The sequence below is a fragment of the Sphaeramia orbicularis genome, chromosome 7 (genome assembly GCF_902148855.1).
Source record: "Sphaeramia orbicularis chromosome 7, fSphaOr1.1, whole genome shotgun sequence".
NCBI lineage: Eukaryota > Metazoa > Chordata > Actinopteri > Kurtiformes > Apogonidae > Sphaeramia > Sphaeramia orbicularis.
Window position 1 is genome coordinate 23,967,853 of NC_043963.1, and position 19,229 is coordinate 23,987,081.

Sequence of the window (19,229 nt, forward strand, 5' to 3'; positions counted from 1 at the left end):
CGCTCTCAGCCTCTCAGTCAGTCTGTGCTCTGCTCTGCTCCAGACCCAGTGCGTCCGCAGCGCCGACCGCCGCCTCCGTTCAAAGTTAACGGTCGGTCACTTAGCTTGGCACTGAAGGCGACACTGCACCGAGACGGTTTCAACACAGATAACGACGGAGCGGCGACAAAAAAGGTAAAACCCACCCTGAAACACACACACACACATACACACACAGCTTAAGGTCCGGACTCGGCATATGGGTAGAAGTTTCAGTGCAGCCCCGAACAGCTTTTAGCTTCAGATAAACTCCCGACCAACACAGGAGGTTAATTTAACCCGGTTGTTTTTATGCATCTGTCAGTAACACATTGCAGTAAATGGTGCTTTCAATGCCCGTGCAGGAGGACTGTTTGAGAGCTGCAGATTGTCGTGTGTTCATAACAATGTAATTCACTCAGCCGAACAACAACCAGTGGGCCGAAACAATGCATGTTAAAGCACCTTTTAAACCTTGTTTTACATGTTCGTGAACCCACATCAGTTCAGCTCTCTTCCTGCCGGTCATGATTGTTAATGTCAGCCTACTTAAGTTACCTGCGGGGATCCCTTCTCTCGGCTATTTAAGGACTGGAGTAATTCATCTGTCTGGGCTGCATTGAGGGGTATTTGAAGTATTTGCGTGTCATAACCTAAGATATTCTGGTGTTAAAAACTCCATTTTATTAAAATCAAGCTTCATGTATTACAAACTCTGCACAAGTACACAGCATGAATATGTTTATTTTACAATTTCCCCTTATTTGAATGACTCCTCTCCGAGCTTGTTGCAGGAAACTGGGCTTTACCATTGTGGAAACCTCAATCATAGACATTAAACATTTATTTTTAATCAGTTTTGCAAAATCCCCCAGGCTGTGAAGTAGATTAATGTGGGCGTTGGTGCGTAGAGTCACTGCGTTTATTGTTGTTTACTTAAATCTCCCTTTTGCTGTCATTTGATTGCAAATGCTGAGTGTGCGCTCATGGCAACTTGCAAAACAAAACATACTTGAAGTGTCAGATACTTTTTGTCCAGTGGATGTTTTTGTCCTGTGCTTGAAGTGACACAGTTGAAACTGCTTTATCTTTAGGTGACACATTACAGGTCCACGTTGCATGTTCATTGATAACAGGTTTTTCTACTGGGTCTCTGTGGGATTCATGTGTCTCTGGCTGCAAGAGAGATTTCAGGCACAGACAATCAATACTGTGGTCAGGTCAGTAAGCCCATTGTGACTGTTTACATTAGAGGCTAGAGATTGTGAAAGGACCACAATTTAGTCCATTTTGGCATCTGTATTAAATGTTCTAAATGTAGCTGTTGCTGCAGTATACAGTGTGGGAAACATAACCAGAAAAATGGCATGAATGCCTTTTGTGAACGGAAATTTTAACTTCTCCAAATGCAGTACTTTTATCTCCTAATTAGCCTTCACTTCCTTCATAATATTATTGCTCCAAGCCTGAGTCAGAATCCTGCAGTAATGACTACACTTTTACACTTATTTGTTTTTTCCTAGATAAACTGTCACAGGTGAGGTTATTGGTAATCTTGTTTGAGAATAATTAAAATGTGACTCATAGTAGGTGAAAGTTTAGTGAATACCCCATAACAAGCATTTATATTTGTCTCACTCATTTAGATTCAAAGCATAATTACATCAGCAAGTATAATTATAGATGTTTTAGTTCACTGTGAAGGCAGATCTGTAAAGATTATTGATACTGAGAGACTTGATTTTGTATGCTGTCTTTAAAAGATGTGACATTTAACGTTTCATCTTCAGTTGTGGATTGATATGTGGGCGAACCAGGCGAGACTCCCTGATTTGTGCAAACAGAAACCATAAAAGCAATGTGGCTGATGTATGACAACATGTACCCTCACAAGTCTGGGCAGGTTTGAGGGTTTTCTTTTTGTATTGAACTCAGCGTGATTTTATACAAGGCTGCCTCCACAAGAAAAGCTATTACATAAGTCACATTCAAGTCTGAACTCTGTGTGATGGGCAGTCCTCACTTTGAAGCCGTGGAGCGAGCAAAGCCTCGCCTACATTTTCCAAGAAATCGGTGATTCATACTGTGGTGAATGTCTTTTGGTTTTTTTGTATTTTGGTTTTGTCTGATTGTTGTTTTCTATTTCTCCAGATTGCTCGCACTATTTGAAGGCTGCTGCAGTTTTCATGTTGTTCAATTTTTCCAATACAACAATAACAGAAATGGGGAAGCCCTGTTTTCAGAGAGCATGCTCAGCTGTGACCGTGACATTAGTTTTGACCATGCTTTTTGTGTTATTCCATAGCAGGTTTATTCAACTGAATAATGAAGCCTGCACTGAGTTTTAAGTAAAACATGTGCTCTATTACATCCTCTATTTAGCTGTTAATGTCTTTCTGGAAAATACCTCTGTTTTGCTGGGTAACACTATACATCATTCATCATTTAGTACAATATTAAATCTCCTATCTTTCAGCAGTGGAGCCTATATTATTCTTGTGGCCAGCACTGAGCAGTTATGTGCTTTGCTGAAGTATGGAATATAATCTCAACCAGGGGAAGTAGTGGTTGTAAGCTTTTTGAGATATAAATTTACATATGTGAAAAAGTGAAATTTTTCCACTCTGTTAGTATTACGTAGTTTGTAAAATATTGCTACTGACTTGGAACTTCTGGCCAAGCCTGCAAAGTGACCCCTTGACAAACAGTCCATTTATAGAAAGGGAGTATTCCCTTGTCCATGCAGCTAGTCACAGTAGCATCTGCATGTAGAATGCAGTTTAGAGCGTGGCCTCTGGTCTGGAAGGGCAAACAAGGCTCATAGCGTGGGAGGAGGTGGAGCTGCAGGGGGAAGACTCATCGCTGCCGACTGGGCTCCCCCTTCCCTGAAACAGCTGCCCTCCTCAATGCCTGTGCCTCCCCCTACCTGTTAGTCACCCATCTGATGAAGGGAAACGCTTTCCATAGCAACCATGTCTGTCTGTCCTCCCCCCGTCTGTTAATCTAATACAATATGTACACACTTGCGCAAAGAGAATTGTTGAGTTTAAGGAGGAAAGCAGAACAATTTGTAGACCTCACCCTACGTTCACAGAACCTACGCAGTGTTTTCCAACCACACAGTGACGGAGTCAATGGCTTGCACCGTGCAAGTGTTGCAAAACAGCAGATTTCCTTGACACAAGGTGTGGGCGTTATGACATCTTGCACAAACATTAGCCTACACGGAAAAAAGGTCATCCCCAAGTGTACCTTGACATAATTCTTGTAACAGGTTTGTTTTATGGTTGTTGACATCAAAGTATTGAGGTTACAAAATTAATTGCATTCCATCTGTGACGTAAAATGCAGACTAAACTGTGTGCTAGGCTATACTCCTAAAACCTTTTAGTGTTTAGAATTTTGTTATCATAAGTTAAAGAGGTTGTCATGTACTCAGCAGGTATTTTTTCTGATATTTATGGGGGAGTTCAGTTTGCTTTCCTACGCAGTTACTACCTTGAGAACCACTCTTAACATTAAAATGGTTCTTTACAGCAATTTAAAGAAGCATTAGCGGCCACCCATAGAGCCAACACAGAGCCAGCTCTTGTACATTTATGCTCAGAACATTCTAATATACGAAGCCACAATTTGTTCAAATAGAGTTATACTGCATCTCTGACTCACTGTCATCAGAGCGAACCATAGTAAATTACAAGTGATGACTGTGAGTGTCCTTCGTATAAATGTTTCTATAAAGCAATATAAACAGGTTCCCCATAAAGCATCTACCATCTAATCTGAGCTTGGAAAACCTTATTGAGAGGCAGACCAGAACCAGTGGCAAATCACATGGTCTATATTAAGCCTTAACAAGCTTCAGACATTCCTAAAACCTCCTGAAATATTTATGCTTGGTTCACTAAGCTGTTTTCGATGGTGCCATTGTTCTAAAAACTCCATGTCATGTTGGAGAATGGAGCTTCCTGGCTTGGCATATGTTGTAATATTTCTCTCTTCTGCTTTGAGTGCTGGGGTAGCATCTTCCTGTGTTCCATGTACGGACTAGTCTGATTTCCACCCTGCATTCTGCATGCAAATCATTATCTAATCAGGAAGTCAGGAATCAGATTACTCTGATAGGCTTGTGATCTTGTTAAACAGGACAGTAATGATGATAGTGGAAATATAGGCATGGTGAAGTGTGTGAGAAAAAATAAATAAATATGAAAAGTAAGAGTAACACCTCAGAGTTGATCTAACAGGGAAGGTTTTTTCTATCCACGAACAAAGCTCACAGGTCTATTTTTAGTTTCTTTCTAAGGTTATGTTTGAAGATGGAGTCAAATGCATATTTATAGAAGTTTTAGTTTATAATCAGGCAATCAGTAGCAGATGCCATTCATTTCCCACATGTATCTCATGTATTTCTGACCTGGTCTACCTGATCAGCAGCATAAACAATACTGCTAGGCAACACTGGTGACCTTTTGAGGGAATTAAGAGAGGACAACGTGGCCCTTTCAGTGTGAGCAAATGGATCCAAATCACATGTGCAACAATGGGTGTGTATCTTAGTTTATTTCACTTCTTTTTCCCAGTACATGCCCCAGCCATTATGTAATGTGACTGTTTGTTCAGTGTAGCTGTCACTGTTACCTGCACTGGTTGCACTGTAACATATGATAACACTCGTGGATAAGCATGTGAACAACCCATTTATAGTGAGGTCCTGTTCATCAGCATGGACTGAAAATCGCCCCACCTCCGATTTTGAAAGAAAGTTATAATCATGGTTATGTGTGTGATAATATGTATAAAGGGTCAAGGTTATCCATAGGTTTTCAGGTGACTAAGGTGCTGTGTTGATTTGGGTTGGAGGGTCCTCACATGGAAAGAGTTTAGTAAAAAAAAAATTATAAAAATACTTTTGATTTGGACCATTATTAGTACCATGTCTCTGGAAAATCAAGGAGAAGCTAGGAGTGTTAATAAATAATCAGTACCCCAAAAGCTTAAACCAGAGTTTCCTAAAGAAGTCCACTGGAGACCAAGTGTAACCATTAGATCTTTGAAAAGGTTTTTAGTTAGTTTTGATGCTCTCCACAGTGACTTAACATTAATGCCCCAAATGGCTTGGGTTCTGCATCAAAGCCTTATAATGGTAGAAAAATCCCTGCAAGTGTTTGTGTTGTGTATTTATTCTCTTGTATTTTAAACACTCTCCTCGTATTTTTATCAGCAGCAACAAATCCCTTTGTTTATCAAGGAATTAATAATAATTACACATTTTACTGCTGACGACAGTCCAAAGTTCGCAAGTCTTTTTTTTATTGCCTAGGAAGTCATGTAGTCACTCCCATCTGTAGGATTGTGCAAAAATACTGCACTGATTTCATTTAACAAGGAGGAAGGAGCCAAGGATGAGTACATGCATAAATAAGGGCGCAGGCTGGAATTGTTTTTCACTTTCTTTGACTTTAGAGAGCAAATCACCCTGAGGCAAATAGTACTAGCAAACACTTACTGTTGTAATTAGTGCCATGTTTCAGTGATGACGGCTGAAATGATATGACTGAGACCCATGTTTCCATGGCAACAGTCGGTTAAACTAACCAGTGGTACCAACCGACAAAAAAGGATGAGAACATAGGTCATAATTGTTAGTTTATTTGTGGTTTAATAATACTGTTGAATGGGTAGAAGAGTGCACTATGCTCTCTGAAAGTGCTTTTTATATAAATCTTTCCTACTTTCCCGTCTGCCTTCCATTTCCATTCATTTCCACACAGTATTAAAATCAATTAGAGAGCCATCTGAATCTGCCTCACTTGTGTTCTCCAAAAGAATATCACAAACTCTTGGTTTATTGTTTTTAAAGCTCCATTATAGCTCTGTAGTAATGCAGGTAAAGTGCAGAGTGAATTCTAAAGTGTGATTTGCGACTGCATTACCCCTTAATGGTAATATAATTTAAATGGATACCTAATGCAGTTTACTGTGATGGATGGATTGTGCAACAATAACCTAAACCATTCCAGGGACGTAGTTCTCGGTGAGTTTTTATGGTCTTAAACAGTCCTTTAACAAAAATAGTTGTCCTTAATTCTTGTTTTTACTGAGCAATGCACACATCCTTGAATCTGAATGTTAAGTATGTCTACAATTTGTGAATGTATATTATACTGTACTTGCCAGGAAATATTTCACTTCTAGCAAATGATGTTATGAACATTTTTCTTGGCAGTTTTTCTAGGCTGAACTGGACTAGTTTTGCTCTTTTGAAGTTGAACCTAGAAAAACCCAAAAGCAGAACGATGAACTGGGCAAATGAGAACTTACACACACAACATTATGAACAGCATCAGTCATACTATACATCTCATTCAATCTATGTCTCTTTCACTACATTCTTAGTACGCGTCGATAAAAGCAGGGTTCAACAGGATGTCAGGATGTGAAGTCTCTCTGCTTCACTACTTAGTTCTTTGTCCTCCGCACTCAATGAATAATAGATTTGTTTGTTTTCCTGTCATTAGGAAATGTCTATCCGTATATTGTTTTAATAGCATGTGTGATCGTAAAGGAAGTACTGATCCACAAAACATGCAGACGTACATGCTGGTGCAATTATAACTATGTTTACAAGGCCCTTTTGTATATCATATTTAAATTTCCTGCTCACTCTCAGCCTTGTGTGACATTTCAGTCTCTTCCTTCTGTTTGATGGGGGGGGTCCCTTGTCAAGCCACTTTGTTTTTTTTGACATATCTTCATGATCTTCCTTGTCACAGGTCACTGCACTTCTCTTTACTGATGTAAACAGTCCATCTTCTACATCTGTCGTTTTCTGAGGCAGATTTGGGCCAGCCTGCATGGAAAAAGATTTTGGGTGCAGAGACTCCCTTGAGTCAAAGTATCATGGGTTACTTTAGCCTGACATCATTTTATGAGACGGCTCATCAGTCCTAGATATGAGAGGCTAGTCAGTGTGGTGCTCTGAGAGACGCACAGTGGAATTTGCATGAAATATAGAGTAAAAGAAAACTAAAGTATGTGTTCGCAGGAAAACCGGTTTTATGCACACACGTTTAATTACTTAGTGATTATAAATATTGACCACAGTGACAGGTCAGCCTTGAAATCAATAGTAATTACGAGAGCTGTTCAGAAAGGAAAGGACCATGTCAAAGAAATGATGTCGACTGTGGATAAATTTTGCACAGTGCTGCATGTTCTCCTGCCAGCACCGACTTGATTCTGCTTCACTCAAAATGTGTGTTAAATGTGATTCCCCCTGTCATACAATCATGGATTTTTACAGCCCGAGTTGGAAGAAGCTATCTTTTGCTTGCAGCTATGCTTTTATTTTCTGCACAGAAGCAGGCTAATGTGCACCCACCTTCACTTTTCTTTCTGTCTATGTCTCACCGTTTCTTTCACTTGTCCACAGGCAGGCAGTTAGTGCATAAGCAGGCACCATGTCCTCCCCCACAAACCCAGAGGTGAAGGAACTGAACCCTGTCGACTTTATCCAGCTACAGCAGTACATTGAATGTGAGTATAGGCGAGCGGGCGGGCGGGCGGGCAGGCAGGCAGGCAGCTTTCTCAGTGCTTAACACCCCTCTCCACTTCCACTTCCACCCACACGCACTCATTTACACTCGCTCATGGTTTCTCATATCTACAAGAGGTAGCAGTCTGTCACATTTTCTTTCTTTTTTTTTTTTTTTTTTCAAATAAAGCATCCATATATTTCATTTTTTCTATGTTCACAATGTAATCATGTTCAAGATATCTCATACATTTAGATTGAAATGATACAGACATGATTAGAAAACCACTCTTATGTATAGATACACGTGTGTTTCCCCATGTGACCCGTGACTGTTTGCTTCCAGACTGCAGCCTGAAGGTGAAAGATGTGCTGAGGGAATTTGATGCAGATGGCAGTCTGGCCCAGCACAGACATGGAGAGGTGAGGGGACTGTGTGTCCTGCTGTCGCCATCATCTACTCCAAATCCCACTTACAGTGATATCAGTCACAGAGGATACAACTGAACTGAATTACAGCTATCAGTGAAGCAGATTAATGAAAAATGAGCGTGTGATCTATGTATATTGGACAGTTATTAATCACCTTGTTCTGAGTAATTAAATTCAGACCCATCTATCGTGTTGACTAAGCTGTCCATGAGAAATATCTTGCGTTCATTTGACCAAGGTTGCAAATGTAAATTACCTCCTTAGTTTTGCCCACGCAGCAAGGCCCGGCTCAACAGTGTGCTGGCTGCCCTCATGCAGTGTAAGCTCAATGTGACTGAAAAAAGATCTTTCCAGTACCATGCATCAGTAGATGGGAGTGCCAAAAAAGTTATGCAGGAAGCTAGTGCAGCAGTTTTGGGTAAGTCATTTGGCTCTACAGTGTAATTGCAAATTTGGAAGGAAATATGCCTTCTTATAATGGGAACAAATGAGTTAAGATGGTGTGTTGAGCCATAAAGCACTGGGCAGTGTACTTGGAGAAATTATACAGTGTATTAAAATTATGCAGTAAGCACACTGCAGCATCAGTATTGCTTTGTTTTTCATTCTGTCATTTTGTGGTCTGACTTGCCTTGTAGTGACATTATTTATTACTAGGGCAGCTCTGCAGGGTATGAACTAGGAAAATGGAATAACGTCAACAAGAAATGGGTTTGTGGTTCACCATTATCGAGGGAGTACTGCATGTTAGCCCTACAGCATAATATCACATGAGATTACAGACAGATGGACTGAAATGTTAAATGAATAGTTTCTCCTGCTTATGTGAAAATCTTCAACTCCCATTTGGTTGACATCCAGATTTTAAAATGATAGATTACATGTATTTTTTTTAGTTTGACAGCATTCTCTGGCTTTCAAAGTTCTTTCAGCCCTTCTGGATACATTTGCTATGCATGGTTCTCAGGCTTAAAACCAGGGTGTTTTTCTTGTTACTGACAAAGCAACACTTGACTAAACAAGCTTTTCACGCTGTAGCAACAATGTGATTATCATCTTCTTTTATTTTTTAGAAGAGTTGAATTCAGAAAATGTAGTTAACGTGTCCATGGCACATGCAGACCTACATGTGTATCACATTCCATAATATTCTTGTAAACAATGTGCCTCTGTCATTCATTTTAGTGCATCAATGAAGAAGGCTTTCGTCTGTTCCTGAAGACTTATTTAGAAGTAGAGGACTTCCCCATGGATCTCTGCCAGCGACTCTTCCTCTCCTTCCAAAACTCTAAACCCACCCAGGAAGACAGTGCCAGTGAGATTATACAACATGTATTAAAACATAACCCTCTGCTTCCATGCTAGTTTGAAGCTGCCTCTTATCAATTTACACTATGGCCTGTTTGGCATATGATCATTTATCACCACATGCCTCTGCAGTTATGCTTGTGTAGATAATATTAACAGCCTTCTCTTTTGTAGAGGAGGTCTTTCTGAAGGATGTTTCATGTTACTTCTCTCTGCTGGAAGATGGCCAGCCCCGGGACAAGCTGGAGTGTGAGTCCTTTGTGAATTTACTGTCTAAAAATAATTTGAGTGATGACTTGGTGCAGCACTTCCACTTTCATTTCTCCTATCTATAGTTGCTTTCAAGCTCTATGACAGAGATGGCAATGGAGTCCTTGACAGCTCTGTAAGTTGTTGAGAAAATCTTTTTGGCGTGATTGACAATATGAAGCCCAAAAATCTGTTTCAACAGACAAATCATAATGGCTCATTGTAGTGTTGAACGTACTTGTCATTTTTTTTTCTTCACTCTCAGGAAGTGGATAGGATTATAGCTCAGATGATGCATGCTGCTGAATATCTCGGCTGGGACGTGTCAGAGCTCCAGCCAGTGAGTCCCAGAACACACTGCTCTGAGACACCCCATAAACACATGAAAGCCTATCCCTACTGTGCGTCGATCTATTAAAATATACATGCAGTGAGCGCACATACAGGGGTTGGACAAAATAATGGAAACACCTTCACCTCAAGATGATAATGCCCCAATCCATACAGCTAGAATTGTTAAAGAATGGCATGAGGAACATTCTAATGAAGTTGAGCATCTCGTATGGCCGGCACAGTCCCCAGACCTCAACATTATTGAGCATTTATGGTCAGTTTTAGAGATTCAAGTAAGACGTCGATTTCCACCGCCATCGTCTCTAAAAGAGTTGGAGGGTATTCTAACTGAAGAATGGCTTAAAATTCCTTTGGAAACAATTCACAAGTTGTATGAATCAATACCTCGGAGAATTGAGGCTGTAACTGCCGCAAAAGGCGGACCTACACCATATTAAATTATATTTTGTTGATTTTTTAAGGTGTTTCCATTATTTTGTCCAACCCCTGTACAGTATAGATACACATTTGTTTGCCTTAGATATCCTTTATGACATTACAAATGGTATATGGCCATATTTGTCACTCATTTGCAAATGTTAACTCTTTGATAAGCTTCTTGGTATTCACAGTCTCTGAATTCCCATGTGATATTTTTAAAGAGAATGCTGTTTTCTTAAAACATGCTTCTTGGACAAATGACAAGTAAATATCATTTCATCAGGTTTTAAAGGACATGATGACAGCAATTGATGCTGACAGCAGCGGTACGGTGTCTCTAGATGAATGGGTGGATGGGGGAATGAACAACGTTCCCCTGCTCGTCTTGCTTGGTCTAAAGGTACGTAGAGGCTTGTTAGTGTTTCTCTAAAGTTCATATGTATTTCTCTTTAACACAGAGAGGTAAAGCCCACATTTACTGCTCTTATGAAACCTTGGCCTTGTGTGCTTCTCCCCTGTCCTTTGTTTCCTCCCTGTCTATATGGCCTTTTTGCCAACTCAGTGCTACAGGGTGTGGTAATGTCATCTATTCTCATGCAAGCTCTGCACTGTCAGAGTGCTTCAGCGCTTTCCATTTACTCTGCATAATCTATGGGCACTGGTAAAAAAAAAAAAAAACTCTCTCCAGTGCTTTACAAAGCAGTGTTTCCCTCTGATTCATTCATTTATTTATTTATTTAAAGGAACAGTGCATATTAATGTACATGTAAATGTAAATATCCCAGAATTAGCCTAAGGCTACTTTCCATCTGCAATCCCTGGCAGGTCAGAAGAAATAACATCAATATTAATATATTAATATATCATATTTAACTTATTAATATTCCAACCACACAGAAAAATAGAACAGACCAGTTTGCTGCTGACAGGATTGTAAAAGCCACTTAAAAGCATCAACTGGACTTTGTTACTATTCGGTCTCTACAACAATGCAGGGACTTCCCCTCAGGCTATTTCTAGCCACAAACGGACATTTGAAGCCTGGGGTGCATGAATTCAGCCCCCTCACAGTTGCTGTGGGCTGCTTCACTGACTACCCACAGCACCTCATGCTGTAAGTGATAGGCAGATGTATCATGTCATTAAAAAACAATTTTAGTGTGTAATCTGGATAAAAGCGCCTGTCAGGCTGTAAACAAACTAAATGCAACCTTATAATCTTGTGTCGCAGGCTTGAGATTATAGTCAGTTTCAAATGGAGTTCACCATTATATGCACAACCACTCCATAATGCATGTTCAGCAATCTCATTAAGAGAAGGTTAGTCATGAGTGGGTGTGAAAAACTGTGAAATGCAAGCCTTGGCCAAAGTGCATTTATGAACAGTTTGTGAAATGTGATCTAAATTTCAACAAAAGAAACAGACGTACTGTGTACATTCTTTAGTATACAGTACAGTTTTTGGATAGAGGAGCCTTTCTGTGTATTTAACAAACCTTTTGCCTCTCATAAATGAAGTCCGTTTCACAATTAGAAATACCATAAACCATAATGCACCTCTTTCTTCCAGATGACCCAGAAGGATGGGCAACATGTTTGGAGGATGAAAAATTTCAACAAGCCTGTTTACTGTAATGTGTGCCAGAGTATGCTGCTGGGTCTGAGGAAACAGGGCCTGTGCTGCACCTGTAAGTACCTGAACACACCAGCAGATGGCAACATTGCAGTGTCATCAGACTGTGAAGCTTTAAAGTAAAAATTTGAACTGCATTTATTTTGTGTTATTTAGTGTCTTTTTAATATGAATCATGAGCTCTAGGTTTTATTCCTTTAAAAATTTTGTGTTTCTTTGTGTTTGTTGTTGTCCAGGCTGTAAATACACAGTCCATGGACGCTGTGCCAACAGAAACCCAGCCCCCTGCACCAGGACTTACGTTAAGTCAAAGAAAGAAACGGGGGTAAAGTAGTGTCTCCATGACAACATTTACATTATACTCGCTCATTGAATTAGCATTTTTCATACATACAGTATATGTGCTGTTATGTGGTTAGTGTTATGAACATTCATCCTACACCTCAGGTCCCAACGCACGACTGGGTGAGTGGGAACTGCGATGCCAGGAAGTGCGATAAGTGCCAGAAAAAGATCAAGAGCTACCAAGGCTTAACAGGCAAACACTGTGTGTGGTGCCACACTATGGTGAGGAAGCGCGCAATACAGTTTAATAATTATGTGTTCTAGTTTATGATTAGTGAAATGCACATGTGTTTTTGTCAGAGGGTTTTGCTTTATATTCAGATCACCTTCCTCGTCTCTTTCTTCTTCAGCATCCAGTGAAGCAAAACTCTATTTGTGTATGTGTGTGTGTGTACATATATATATATATATATATATATATATATATATTTACAGCGTGTCCCAAAAGTCTCCATACATAGGAAAAATAAACGTTTCTTGACATAAACCCTTTTTATTTATATAATATGCTCCATATGACTGCCATTTTGTCGGGAACACATTTCAATGCGTGTCTGCTGAAGAACTATAAAGAAGAAATATAAAGAAATACATGTTAGAACCATATATGTATGGAATGTATTATGTCTCCTATGTATGGAGACTTATGGGACACCCTGTATATATGTGTATATATATATATATATATATATATATATATATATAGAGAGAGAGAGAGAGAGAGAGAGATAGATATAGATATATAGATAGACAGATACATATATATATATATATATATATATATATATATATATATATATATATATATATATATTTATATATATACACACACACACACACACACACATTGTCCCATTATTGTCCAGTTAGGAGTTTAAGTAATGTGTCACTGTTCTGTTTTACAGCGACATGATGAATGTGCAGGCCAAGAACCAACAGAGTGTACCTGTGGGCCGCTCAAAGATCATATCCTGCCTCCATGGGCAATATATCCCGTAATAAAGGTGCAGAATTGTCCCTGGGCATATTCACAGTACAAACAGTTCTTGTCAACATAGCATCAGCCCAGGGCGGTTTTCTGTTCTTAGCAAATCTTTCTGAGCTACGTGGCCGTTTTGACAGGTTCATAGTATGGACGGTTTTTTTGTTTGTTTGTTTTTTTTTAAGCTATTCCATCCCCTTAGGTTTATTTACTTTCTTCTTTTGTTTTGATTCCTGAAGGAAAGACCAAATAATGTAAAGAATGGCTGCTCAGTTTCAACAGATGACAGTGAACTCAATACTACCCCTGACGGACAAGTACTTCAGGTACTGCCCTGTACAATTAATTCCTTTGTATTGCTAAATAATTATGACTTGAAAAGTAATGTAAATAGCTGAGAAATGTGTGTGACTGTCTCAGTGTGTATGGGTTTTTCTTAAACATCTATTCACTGTAGTACTGTTTTTCAACAGATCAGCCCTGTGCCAAACACCCACCCTCTTCTAGTGTTTGTTAATCCTAAAAGTGGAGGCAAGCAGGGAGAAAGGTCAGTCCAAATAGGAATGCCTTCACAGAGAAGTACATTTTTAGTACAGCTGCCTCGTTCAGTTTGGTTTTATGTCTTTCAGAGTCCTGCGAAAATTTCAGTATTTACTGAATCCACGGCAGGTATACAACCTTGTAAATGGAGGACCGGGACCAGGGTGAGTATAGAGTATTTTATTTGAATTGCGCAATGCATGGTAGATAATTTTAGAGTATCTGTTTCATCTTTGAATCTTGCTCAAGTTCAGCCCACGTTCTGTCTTTCAGTCTGAGTTTCTTCAGAAATCTGCAGAACTACAGGATTTTAGTGTGCGGGGGAGATGGCACAGTTGGATGGATTTTAGATGCAATAGGTGAGACTGTTGGCTAAAAGCACTATAAAAATGAACTTTTACGTCAAGAGCTTCTGGTAAAAATCATTGACGCACTTGCTTTTGTTTTTGCAAATAGACAAAGCTAATTTGTTAGTGCGGCCACCTGTTGCTGTACTTCCTCTGGGCACAGGAAATGACCTTGCACGATGTCTCCGATGGGGAGGAGGTGAGAAATAACAATTAAAGTGAAAACTACTGACACTGTTTGTTTATTGCATATACTCTGATGTATCTGAGACAGAAATACATTTATTTGTTTTTTATTTTTACATGAGGGGGCTCGGTCATGTCTTGTTACTTTGCAGGATATGATGGCGAGGACTTAAGTCGTATTCTTAAAGACATTGAGGGGAGCTCTGAGGTGTTCATGGACCGCTGGAGTGTTCAAGTTATCACTGACGAAAATCAGGAGGAGGGTGATCCAGTGCCATATGAAATAATTAACAACTACTTCTCTATTGGAGTTGTGAGTTTGTCAGAAATACAACACGTGAGAGGAGCCGTTATCTTCAGTTTTGTGTATTTTGGTTAATTGTTGTTTTGTGTGGACAGGATGCCTCCATTGCCCATCGTTTTCACACAATGAGGGAGAAACATCCTCAGAAATTCAACAGCAGGTATATCATCCTCCAATAGAAACATCCCCAAGTCAGTAAAAATATTTAATATAGTATAAAATGACATCTGACTACACTCCTTAGTTTACTGTTGTCAGTTTTGCTTTGATAGATCATTTTTCACCATTTGCTACTAAAGCTTAAAAAACAAAAGCAGGTGACACTAGCAGATGTTTTTGGTTCCTCTTCTAAATACCTGTGTGTGGTAAAAAGAAAAAAAAAAAGTCATGTGTAAATGAAGAATAACTTAAACCTGAAACACGCTTCCTTGTGGTTTCAGAATGAAGAACAAGCTGTGGTATTTTGAATTTGCTACTTCAGAAACCATTTCTGCTTCTTGCAAAAAACTCAACGAAAGTCTCACAATTGAGGTGAGAATGCCGCATCAGAGTAACGTGCACTGCAACTGTGGATTGTGCATTTTGTGCTTGAAAAAAAAAGTATCTGCGCTATGATGAAAGTATACTCATGCTTTAGTCACGTCTCTCTGCTCTGCTGCTGTTTCGTCTTCAGTGTTGTGGAACTCCACTCGATCTCAGTGGCCTGTCTTTGGAAGGGGTAGCAGTTCTAAACATTCCCAGCATGCACGGTGGTTCCAACCTTTGGGGTGAGACCAAAAAAGGGGACACTAAAGGAGGGATGAGTCAGGATGAGTCTGAAGTCATCATCGACCCAGAAATCCTAAAAGTGACCTCTCAAGGTATTTTAGTTTGACGAGTAGTGTATCTAAGATTATGAAAGTTGTTTTGAATTAAAATCAGTACTTCTATATTTTTATATTAGCAACCCTAACCTTATCGTAGGGATTATTTGTATTGTGCCATCATCACTCTTATTTTCATCTACATGTCACTATGATGAAACAGCTAAAGAAACCAGTTAGGTACTTAATTCATTGATAAGGAGCATCATTTGTAGATGTGTGTCTAGAAGAAACTGATACCAGTATAGTTCTGTCTGTTGAAGTGTGTCTGATGCCCCCCAGTGGCATAAAATAATAACTACAACTGCTAGAAAGCCAGTCTATAAATCACACATGGGTAAGCTACAACACATTCAAAGGAAAATAAAACACCAAGAAAATCAGTAGAAAGGTAGTATTATGTTTTATTTGTGTTTTTTCTAAATCAATATATTTGTTATATCAGAAAAATACCTGTGATCAAGGATTAAAACATCAGTACAGATTTTTTGATTATATTAACTAGATTATGCTTTAAATGTGTAATTGCAGAAAAGTTATAAAAGTTATGAAACTGTCTTCCAACGTCATTTCCAAATAGGATATTAAGAATATTAATAATCAGCGATGAAAGCAGCTACATGTTGTCCCATGACAAAACAAAGCAAGCCTTTCCCTAATAGTGAAATTTTATAGACTGTTCATATTTATAACGTGTTTCTTCAGTGATATACGTAATGGGGATTTTCACACAGTTGGTAACATGTAGTGTTATTTAGAAGTTGACATCAACAAAACAGAAAGTTTTTGTTATAAATAAGGGTACAGGCCAGAAATAGACTTTACAATGCTCTGTTAAAGAAAGGAAGAACGTAATATTTTCAAAATAAAATGCCTGACTTATGCTGAGTGCAGGATATGGGTCAAAGTCTGGACCTGATACATCTACCTACCCAATTTGATATGTCTATGTGAAACTTTTTTTTTCTTCTTTAACAAAAATCTTTGAGGCACTTTTGAACCATTTTGCCTCATCCATGTTGAAGACCTCTAAAATATATTATATTTTGCTACTTATGACACGTGCAAAGTTTAATCAGTTTTTGAGCAGGGTTAGCCAGTTAAAAATGTGATTTTTTTTTTTTGCAGAAAAAGAATCCTTATGGTTTAAAGTAATTCTTTGCACTGTTTACAACTCTACCAACAGTCACTTAAACAAACCAATTAACCAAAGCAATAATTTGTGGTTTAATAATATTTTTGGACACTTCCAGGGTGTACCCAGCCCTCACCCATTGGTACCTGTAATGAATGGATAATATTTTGGAATAATGTTAGTCTACACTTCTAGTTATTTTAACTATATCATTGGAGTTTTATGAAATACCCTCTACTGTACAATTTATGTAACTCTTGTAATCTCTGATCAGGGTATAGCAATTTCCATAGGTCCATTGAGAATGAAGGATTATATTGGAATGGCATATTTTTGCTTATCTACATTATTTAGAAAACAAATTCAACATTATGTATTTGAGATGTTTGAGATGAACAAAAGCATCACCTTTCCTCGTTAATTCCACGTCAGACTTAATATGCATCTCACACATTTGTAATAACATTCAGACTTCAACATGTGTCTACTATGTGCGATGGTGTTTTCACTATTTCCATGTATTATTTCAGATCTAAGTGACCGTCGATTAGAAGTGGTTGGCCTTGAAGGAGCCATGGAGATGGGACAGATATACACTGGTTTAAAGAGTGCAGTGAGACTAGCAAAAACGTCACAGCTCACAATCAGGTAACAGACAAATGCAAACATGTTGATGCTTGTCCATCTTAAACCTTTAGTCTGACAATGACTGTGATCACCACATGAGGGTAATCCTCTGCTGACTCATTACCTAACAATGGTTTATTTACTGCCTTTCATTTTGGTATTTTAATTACACATGAGGGTAATTGATGTTGTTATTAGATACACGGTCTTTATCCCTCTGCACTTTTCCTTCAGGACAAAGAAGGCGTTACCAATGCAAATAGATGGAGAGCCATGGATGCAGCCTCCATGCACGGTACATTCTGCACAGACATGTTAACAAACACTGCAGCTGTGTTAGTGGCAAACAGGAAGCAAATGTCAGAGCTAGTATTCCTATAATCAGTGGAATGAGGGTATTATTTTTTATTTGATTACGCTGTAATTTAATGGCCATTTTGCAATTTGTATTTCTTTTTCAGATCCACATCACACACAAGAATCAGGCCAGTATGCTGATGGCTCCTCAGGCCAAATCATCTGGTTTTTTCAACTACAAATAAAAACTGACACCTGAGTATCAGTCATATGTACTTGCTTAATGTATATAAATTATTTTTTTTTAATATAAGATCAAGTTGAATGTTTATGTTGTAGAATATTTACATTACAACAGTTAAAGTAAGCATATATGCTTCAAGGTTTCAGCATCCCTGTAACACATAACCGAAGCATGGCACTGTATAAATACAAACTGTATGGTAAGATATGTTTGCATTGTGGCAAAATAATTTTGACCAAAATTACTTTTATCAGTACTCAATACTTTTACTGCATCTGTCTCAGTGCTTTTCAGTTAGTGGAAATGCTGCTCTGTAGAAACTCCAGATAAGGATAAAGTAAAGTTAATATCATGCTAAAAGAAGAATCTTTAGCTTCATGTGCCTTTACAATCTGTTCTCTCTGGTTGTGGCTTCAGTAGAAGATTTACAGAGCGTTATGTAGACGTACTGTCTGGTCACAAACCATGTAGTATTGTTGTGTTGTTGTGACTGTAAAGATGCAGATATACAATATATTCTTGTCAATTTGGAACCAAGAGTGAAGGATAATTGAGATTAAATCTCAGATAGTGGTTTAACTTATTTGCTTTTTTTCGTACATTTTAGAAGATACTTGAAAGTGTTTCTGGGAACATTAGGAGGACAATCATTGCCAAAGTGGCTGCATGCTGATCCGTTAAAGAGGATCTGCTGTTCTTGTTTCTGTGTAAAGGCAGAAAGCCTCTGCTGTACTTTGATAGTCTAGATACGCCACTTTTAACTTATAAAGATTGATGACTTCAGCTTTAAGTAAGACCATTTTTATTATGTAGTCCTTATTTAAATGCTTTATCAGCCAATGTTATCAGCCAATGTTATTGGAGAATGTTATGGTAATGCCTAATATAACACTGTGTAAAGATTTGAATAAATCATCTGGACTGAAGTGTTTTGTATCATTATTTCTGTGCACTTGTGACAATAATAACTGTCGTACGACCACAAGGGGGCCACATCTACTTCATCTGAACAGAGGCAGCTGCAACAATATCTCCTCCACTCATTTAAATGTATTTGCTAAGATACTTAATATTTACTTAAAATAAACAGTAATTTCATTATTTGTATCTATTTATATCATCAGCTTGTATGGTTTTCCTACTTATGTTTCTATCCTGTGCAAAGTTTAAGCCATGGCAAGAAAAGCTGCATTTACATTCTGTAGGAAAGTTTACTTCTTGTTCAACTACACCAACTTCTTTCAATATGTGGTACTTTTTTCTTCTTCTTTTTTCTTTTAAGTGAACTCGTAAATTATGAATAGGACATCGAATAATAGGTATCTCTAATTAATGAATTAATTAAAATTACAAAATATAAAAAGTTCATCTGTATCTGTAATGATAATCCTGGAAATGTAAATGTAAA

General features: G+C 38.4%; 1 protein-coding gene across 1 annotated transcript; it reads left to right on the top strand.

Annotated features, from left to right (window-relative positions):
* On the top strand, positions 1-18,747 carry dgkaa (diacylglycerol kinase, alpha a). The gene is made up of 24 exons (XM_030139095.1): positions 1-173; positions 7,452-7,557; positions 7,902-7,978; positions 9,173-9,302; positions 9,470-9,544; positions 9,631-9,680; positions 9,810-9,884; positions 10,602-10,718; positions 11,889-12,006; positions 12,188-12,276; positions 12,399-12,518; positions 13,202-13,300; positions 13,518-13,604; positions 13,752-13,825; positions 13,908-13,982; positions 14,092-14,177; positions 14,275-14,364; positions 14,504-14,664; positions 14,751-14,815; positions 15,096-15,186; positions 15,329-15,515; positions 17,184-17,301; positions 17,515-17,575; positions 17,742-18,747. Exons 2-24 carry the CDS (start codon positions 7,482-7,484, stop codon positions 17,820-17,822), a joined length of 2,202 nt encoding a protein of 733 aa, XP_029994955.1. The 5' UTR covers positions 1-173; positions 7,452-7,481; the 3' UTR covers positions 17,823-18,747.
* Positions 18,748-19,229: the final 482 nt, after the last annotated feature.

Coding starts and splice junctions, on each gene's coding strand:
- dgkaa (XM_030139095.1), top strand. CDS start 7,482: ATGTCCTCCCCCACAAACCCAGAGGTGAAGGAACTGAACCCTGTCGAC. Junction 13,983..14,091: donor AATGGAGGACCGGGACCAGG/GTGAGTATAGAG, acceptor TCTGTCTTTCAG/TCTGAGTTTCTTCAGAAATC. Junction 17,576..17,741: donor GGATGCAGCCTCCATGCACG/GTACATTCTGCA, acceptor TTTCTTTTTCAG/ATCCACATCACACACAAGAA.